At 54.2% G+C, this 7,804-nt stretch overlaps 1 protein-coding gene across 1 annotated transcript in view; it reads right to left on the minus strand.

Moving 5' to 3' along the window:
- EMILIN3 (elastin microfibril interfacer 3) overlaps positions 1-6,800 on the minus strand; it is a 13,144-nt gene extending 6,344 nt beyond the window's left edge. The window contains exons 1-2 of the mRNA XM_027770196.1: positions 6,615-6,800; positions 2,392-2,570 (exon numbers count right to left, since the gene is read on the minus strand). Of these exons, the coding sequence (XP_027625997.1) occupies positions 2,392-2,570; positions 6,615-6,800 (365 nt within the window). The remainder of the gene's footprint in view (positions 1-2,391; positions 2,571-6,614) is intronic.
- Positions 6,801-7,804: the final 1,004 nt, after the last annotated feature.

A 7,804-nucleotide genomic window follows, 5' to 3' on the forward strand; every position in this document is an offset into this window, starting at 1 on the left:
GGCACCGGGGAGAAGCGGAGAAGCCCACCCTTGAGGCCGGCCTGGGCAGTGGGCTCTCCGGGAGCCGCCACCCTCAGGATACACTGGTCTTGTAAGTTCGCGTGTCTTTGGAGACGGGTCTAAAGGTCTGCAGCCGAGATGAGCGGGTTTGGGGGCATACTAGCACCATCTTCCTAGCCAATTCCTAAGCCCTGGAGGTGCCCAGTACTTCGAACCCTGTTGATCCCCTCCCAGGCGTCTTTACCCCTACCTCCCTCACCTCTGCCACTAGTCTGCAGGTCAGGCTGCCCTCTAGGTCTCTGGGGATCCGTGCCATCTCTCTCCGTTGAGCGTGAGCCCCCCGTCACCTCTCCTGCCCAGCCAAGAATGCTTTGCTGCTCTCTGTGCACCTAAAGCTCTTGGCCAGCTGGGCCATTGCTCTGGCTCATTACTAGCATTTGGTCAAAGAATACCTTTAGGCCTTTCTCACAAAGCGCTGCAGTAAAGCCAGGCTTCTCCCATGTTCCATCCACGTGTGAAATGGATGCTTGGAAACCAAGCACTGGCCTTTACAGCTAGCCTCATTCGACTCTAACCTGCAAAGAGCTTTATGAGTCCTGATTCAGTCCTCCAACAGAGTGTCACGTCTTCCTGGCTCTGTCCCCTTCATGCAGGCGACCACAGCCTCTGTGTCTTTACCTGAGCAGCTGATAGGTGTGTGGAAGGCGTAGGACTCTGATGCCCACATGGAGAAACCTCCCTCCTACTGACTGTGAACATGGATCCACACCTTTGGGTCTGGCAATGGTCTCAAGGCTACCTGGAGGGCCAGCTCTGAACCCACATCTATGCCCCTGCCCTCTCCCAGCCGTAGTGGTTTGTGGGCTGTATGGGGCAGGTGCCTGACCCACGCTGGGCTGGCTGTGCCCCCTCCTGGGCTTTGGAGTTGAATCACAGATGGAAGGAATTCAGTTTCCAGGTGTGGGCTGTATTAGTTTCCTAGGGCTGCTGTAACAAAGAACCACAAATTTGTGACTTAAAACAACAGAAATGTAGTCTCCCACAATTCTAGAGACTAAATTCAAAATCCAGGTGTCGGTAGGGCTATGTTCCTTACAAAGGTTCTACGGAAGAATCCTTCTTTTGCCTCTTTCAGCTTCTAATGGCTCCTGACGATCTCTGGCATGCCTTGGCTTGTAGCTGCATCATATGGATCTCTGTTTTTTTGTCTTCCCCTTGCCTTTTTCCCTGTGTATCTGTGTCCTCTCCTGGTAGATACCAGTTGGGGTCAGCTGTTGTGGCACAGGTACCCTATGAGGCTGGAAGCCATATGGTGGGTCCAGATCCCTGGGTTGGCCTGAAAAGAGGGCTGGCAGGTGGGTGTGCATGGGCATCTGGGATCCTGGGGAGCTGGAAGGCAGGGGAAAGGAGGTTTGACCCTGGTTTGACCCTGCTGAGGGTTCTCCTTTCTCTCTCTTGCATGGCACACACTCTATATTATTTAAAAAATATAATAAAACAAAATGAAAAAATATGAGGCACTGGGCTTAGGGCCCAACATAACCTCATCTATTTCTTTTTTAAAGAGGTTTCTGCCTAGGTGCATGCAGATGCTTCTCCATTCTGCTCTTGGGCTCTTGGGCACGCACACACATGCACCTGGTGTGTTTCTAGCCACTGGGTCTGGGACTTGACATGGTCAGCCATGTGAGAATCCAGTGATATAACCACTACGCCATCTGCTGGCTCCCATAACCTCATCCAAGTAATTACATCTGCAAAGGTCCTATTTACAATAAGATCACATTCTGAACTTCCAGGTGGACACTAAGTTGGGGCAGGAGGCACTAGTCACTGTTCAGTCCAGACCTTGGCATGGACAGACCTTGGCATGCTGTAGCCATGGTTCTTCAAGAGTTTTGAGAACTGAGGAGAAGGCATGGCCAGGGGAGAATGGCGCGGAGACTAGAGGCTTTGGTCCTTAGGGAGAAGTGTGGTGCACAGTCCTTCCGTGACAAGCTATGGCTTTTCTATCTGTTTTCAATAACCTACCACTTGAGCTGATGCGACAGGGTTTCTGATCCCAGCAACAAATGATGCCCAAGACAGCCTTTTAGCCTGCCCACAAATCACCAGATGCACCATAGTGTTTTCTGGCCTTCCACAGAGATGCTATGAGCCATTTTGCTGAGGGCAAGATGCAGGCTCCTTACCATTCTTGACCTTGTAACCGTCGACTGCCCTCTTTTCAGAAAAGACAGACACGAACAGGAAATGAACAGAGCCCCAGCTCCTTGCCCTAGGCTGGGTTCCGACTGCTTGGCAGCACTGCCCAGCTGGCTCTGGGAGCAAACTCCCCCATCCCAGAAACCGCCTTCTCACTCCTTTGACAGCGTCAGATGTGGAGCTTACAACTCACAGGAAGGCGACTGGCCTTGTTTGTAACTGGGACTATTACAGGGGCCTGGAAGGACAGCCAGACTTTGCCCCTTTCCAGGCTCTCCCACATCCCCCTTTCCCAGGTGGCTGTCATCAAACACAATGCTTGCTCTAATTGGAGCAGTTTGGGGAGCCAGCGCCTGGGCCCCATCCTGGTGGGGGTGGAGGGATGCAGATGCTCATGGATTGGGTGAGATGTAGCCAGAGGCTGGGGTCTCCCTCACAGATGATGAGGCCACTCCGCATCTGCCAGACAGGAAACCTGGGGAGGCCAGCCGCGGCAGAGGGAGGCAAACCGACATGCTCTTTCTGACTCAAGCTACAGTGTCTGTACCTGGATGAGACAGGCGGGAAACACCCAGAAGCAGTTTCTGTTCATGGGGACAAGCACAGCCATGTTCAGACACACTTAGCACACCCCCCACTCCACAATCTCACACACACACACAGAAACACAGAAACACATGCGCACACACATGGGGGTACATACCTTCACTAGCTCTTGGCAACAGATTTGCCACCCTCTTCCAGAAAGATGACATCCGGGTGACAAAACGGGGCGAAGGTGAAGTCTTGCACTGAGAATTTGTTGGTGGGACTGTTGGGGGACATGAGCAGAAACCTCTCCTGGACACTAGAGCTTCCCACCTTCCTCTGAAGGGTCCCTGGGGGCGGAGAAGATGAGAGAATGGATCCTGGAAGCTGCAGAGAGGTAGGCTTGCTTGGTGGTGAACTAGTGCAAGGGGCTGGTGCTGGGACTACCTTCTCAAAATTGAATCTCCTCTCCAGGATCCTTTCACCTCACCCAGGATGTCTCTCTCCCTCTTTTTTTTTGGGGGGGGGCATAGAGTACATATGCTCACTGGAGAGACAGAGATAAAGAGAGGGAAAGTGAGAAATCACCTTTGGAGGAATGGTTACACTGCAGTCCCCTCCCCTCCATTCTCCTGTTGGGATTTTGGGCATGTGCACACACATGCCTGGTGTGATTTTTCAAGCTGCCAGATTTGGGACTCGAACTGCAGTGAGCCATATAGGAATCCAACACTCTAAACCACCACCCCACCTGCTGGCTCCATCTCTCCTTTTTAATTGAGGGTCCATCACAAAAGATTGTCGAGAGCCAAACACAGTTTTAGGGATTGTAGTTCCCCTAAAAGAGACAGAAACAGAAAGCCCTGCAACGGCCCTTCCTGTTGCAGATGAGCCCCTAGCTGCTGAGAAGCACAGCCCCAAGGTCAGCTGGGGGTGGCACAGGTTCCTGAGTGTCACCCGCCCTTTGTCCCCACCACCTCCCCTAGCCTGTCTCTTTTTTTCTGACAGTGCACAGCAAGGCCTCCCTAGGCACAGGGCTACCTTGGGGAGTATTGTGCAGCAAGGCTCTGCCCCAAATTATGATCTTCTCATCAACATTAGCATCAGCGTTTGGATGAAACCTACTGTCAAATTCTCATAAGTTTCTGGGGCAGGAGTTTACAGTGACCCTTTCCAGCTGGACAGAAGCATAGCTTGTCCAGGACCTTAGAGTGGGTAGATGTGCAGCCCTGAGATGAGGGCCTGAGGGAGAGTCCAGAAATCATGGAAACTAGACTCTTGTAAAACTCGAAGGGACTTCCATTGAGTGAGAATGGCTTAGAAGCAAGTTAAAATCGTGCAGTGCTGACGGGCTCTCGTCGCGGACACATGTAGACCAGATGCAACATTATGTAAATTACATGCAAAATACATGCATGGGCCTCCCAGCTATTGCAAATGCCAGATATGGCCCCTGGGGACTCTTGAGTTGAGCCCTGCTATGGGGCAGAAAGATGGCCCTGGAATTGCCAGCCTGCAATGGTGGCAAAGATTGCTGAGCTCCATGGTGGGTCACCCTCGTGGATACAACCAGGCAAGGAGTCAATTAGACCTGGACCTGAATCCTATCTCTAAACCCAACATGACCTCCCTGGAGTCACTTTCCCTCTCTGAGCCTCTGTTTCCCCCTTTGTAAAATGGTCATCCTGAGGAATCGATGCGAACGTTGACTAAAGCTCCCACGTGCACGGTTGGGCACATGTCAGATACTCGATGGGTGGGGAGGGCTCAGCTGAGAGTCCTCACCTGGGGGTGGATATCCAGGCTCCTCTCTAGTCATTGGCAGGACCTTTTCCCAGGGCAGCAGATGGAGCTCTGGGTTTAGGGAATGCCAGTGCTGGCTGTGCACTTCTCAATCATTCTGGAAATCTATCTGAAGTCCCACTTGACAGGGGTGTGGTGGACACTGCCAGTACCTCTCCCAGACCTCTTTTTCCTGGAAGTGAACTCACCCAACCCAGCTGCCTCCCCCGGGAAGAAACCGATCTCCCACTTTGACTGGTTGCTTTGGGGACACAAAGCACAGTCTCCATGCTTTGGGGTGCCAGTTCAGCAGTCAGCTCGTGTTGTATAGCCCCCGGATGATCAGGCCCGTGTAGACTCTACCTGAAACCCATCCTTTTCTCTCCTGCCTCTGTCCCTCCCTTCTGTATCTCTCCTGAGTGCCTCCCTGACCCCCGCACCTCAATGAATTACCAGCACCTGGATCCTTGTCTCAGGCTCTGCTTCTGGGGAACCCCACCCAAGACAGGGAGACGGGCCTGCAAGCAGAGGGGTACCAGGAGCACGACACTGCGTGGTCAGGGACCACAGTGGGTGAGTGGGCTTCTAGAGGAAGTGCCCGGTGTTTGGGAGGAGGGCTCTGAGGGTGCTTCACAAAACAGCAGTGCTGAGTACACTGCAGACGGAGACATCCCAAGGGAGGGTGCAACATGTGCACAGCCTGAAGGTAGGAGAGAGTCTATGTGCCGGGGACTCTGCAGAGCTCTAAGTAGCCCAGGCCCCAAGAGACATGGGCAAGGGCTGGACAAGAGGGGCCTTGAAAACCCCAGCAAGAAGTCTGGACATTTTTTTTTTTTTTTAGAGAGAGAGATTTTTGCTACAGGTGACGTGTGCTTCCTGGAGAGACAGAGAAAAACAGAGAGACAGAACATTACCAGGGAGGATGCCATGCCGCAGTCCCTTTTCCTCCCTTCTCCTCTTGGGATTTTGGACATGCACACACATGTGCCCAGCATGAGTTTAAGCTGCTGTGTCCGGGACTCAAACTGCAGTCTACTATGTGGGAGTCCAGCGATGTAAAGGTTATGCCATCTGCTGGTCCCAGGAGTCTGGACTTTAAAGCTGGGATGATGTGTGCAGAATTGCCATGGAAACCGTCATCCTGTGGCTGCTATTGTGTGGTGCGGGCACAGCAGGCAGGGCAACAGCCAGGTGGTAGGGGTGGGGAGCAGGTTATGTTCCAGAGCTCTCAGGACAAAGGGCTGACAGGCCTTGGTGGCTGATGTGGGGGTTCTGGGTATAGGAAGGGGCCTGGAAGGGGCCAGGCAGAGGGAAACAACATGTCAGGGCTGGGGTGGGGGTGAGCGTGCAGTCAAGGGCAGGGGCAGGGTTTTCTGAGTGGCACAGGGCAGGGGTGTGCGTTCCCCAAGCCTCCTGCAGTCACAGCCACGCTGAGGAAGGCGGGCGCTGACGAGAGTCCATGGCACAGCTGGCCCCATTCCTGTGGGGGCTTGGGACTGCTCCCTGCTGGAGGGGCCAGTGTCTGGACCTGCTTAGGACAGGGATGGGGAGAAGCCAGATGGGGGGTTGTGCGGAGCCACTCAGGCACCGAGATGGGTGCGGGGTGAAGGCCCCAGGAAGGGTTCCCTCCTGTTGTCCTCTAACTCTTCTATTCATGGGCACCGGAGTAAAAACCACACAGGATTACCCGCTGGTGATAGCGAAGGCAGGGTGCAGAGAGGCCAAAACAGACAGCGGAAGGGCTGCCCCCCACAGGGCGAGGGAGAGCGGACGGGTCGTTGCCATGGGGAACTCACGCTTGGATAGGCAGAACCTGACCTTCACCCAGACGCTGACCTTATCGCAGACCTGCTCTGCCTTAATTCCTAATTCGCTGGGACATGTGCTGGGCCCCCACGCGGTGCAGGAAGCAGACACAGGTTGGCCCCGGGCTCTGTGCCCATGCCACCCACCAGAGCCCAGGAGGGGCAGAGGTGGGTGAGAGCGGGAAAAGCCCACGAGGGGTCAGAAAAAGGCCTGGGGGTGAGAGGGGAGAAAGCATCCTTGGTGAGGGTGTGTGCTCTAGTCAGAGTGAGGGGACTTTGGGGGGAGGGCACTACTGGAAGGGGGCTGCTGTAATCTGAGGACTCGGGGTGGGGGGACTGGGAAAGTGGTCCCACAGACGCTTGGTCTTCAGCCCCTGGGGTCCGCTGGAGACCACTCCTGCATGCCCAGCCATCAGCTGTTTCTGCATCCAGCTCCCCTCCAGACTGGTGGTCCTGGATGCAAGGCCACTTCCCGCCCATGTTTGCCGAAGGGGTGAGCCATGGTTTTCTTTTCTTTTTTTTTTAAGAATTATTTTATTTTCCTTCCTTCCTTCCTTCCTTCTTTCTTTTTCTCTTTATTTTTTCTTCCTTCTCTTTTTCTTTTCTTTCTTCTCTCTTTCTTCCTTCCTTCCTTTCTCTTTCTCTCTCTCTCTCTCTTTCTTTCTGACCAGAGAGAGACACTGTGAGAGAAAGAGGAAGTGAGAAAGCAGGCCACCAGGTCCTGGATGGAAACTGCGATCAGCCATGTGGGAGTCCAGTGCCCTTCACCACCTCGCCACCTGCCGGCCCTGAACTGTGGGTTTTAGAAGGGTATCTCTGTGGCCACAGGAGGGTGCACCAGGCCAGTAGGTGCCAGGACCAAGCAAGACATGCTGGAGTGCCGGCTCTGTGGCGCAGCAGTGGCGTGCTGCTCCAGGCAAGCCAGATCTCGCAGGGCAACCACAGTTCAAATTCCTAGCCTAGTTGGTTCGAAACACACCAGGCATGTGTGTGATGCTGAAGATCCAATGGGCTGGAGAACTGGGGAATGGGGATTGGGGCATGGCCAGACACTGTAAAGGGTGCTTCTCTCTCTCTCTCTCTCTCATACACTCTACCATGAATAAAGAGGATAAAAAGACAGATGGTGGAGACCAGGGAGGGTAGCATTTGGGCAGAGCTGCCAGGCTTCAGTGAGCTGTCTGGGTTCAGGCCAGCGTTGTGGGCTCACCCAGGGGGGCCTAGGCCTCTGTCTCATGCTTAGGGCTAGACAATATATTTGGCATCTGTTCAAATGTGCTCCTGGCCCCAACCTGACCACACTGACCCCTCCAACCCCGTCCCTCCCCAGAACCGCTTAGACCTCTCATGTAGCCTGGGCCTCACCCACCAGCACTTGCTACTCACCATGCGCCCTCTGGATCCTTCCCAGGTTGAGCCTCTGCAGCCGGGGGTTCCCCTGTTCCTGGCTATGCTGGCCCTGGCCAGCAGCCCCTGGCTGGCAG

Source organism: Tupaia chinensis, unplaced genomic scaffold (genome assembly GCF_000334495.1).
Source record: "Tupaia chinensis unplaced genomic scaffold, TupChi_1.0 Scaffold000115_1, whole genome shotgun sequence".
Classification (NCBI taxonomy): domain Eukaryota; kingdom Metazoa; phylum Chordata; class Mammalia; order Scandentia; family Tupaiidae; genus Tupaia; species Tupaia belangeri.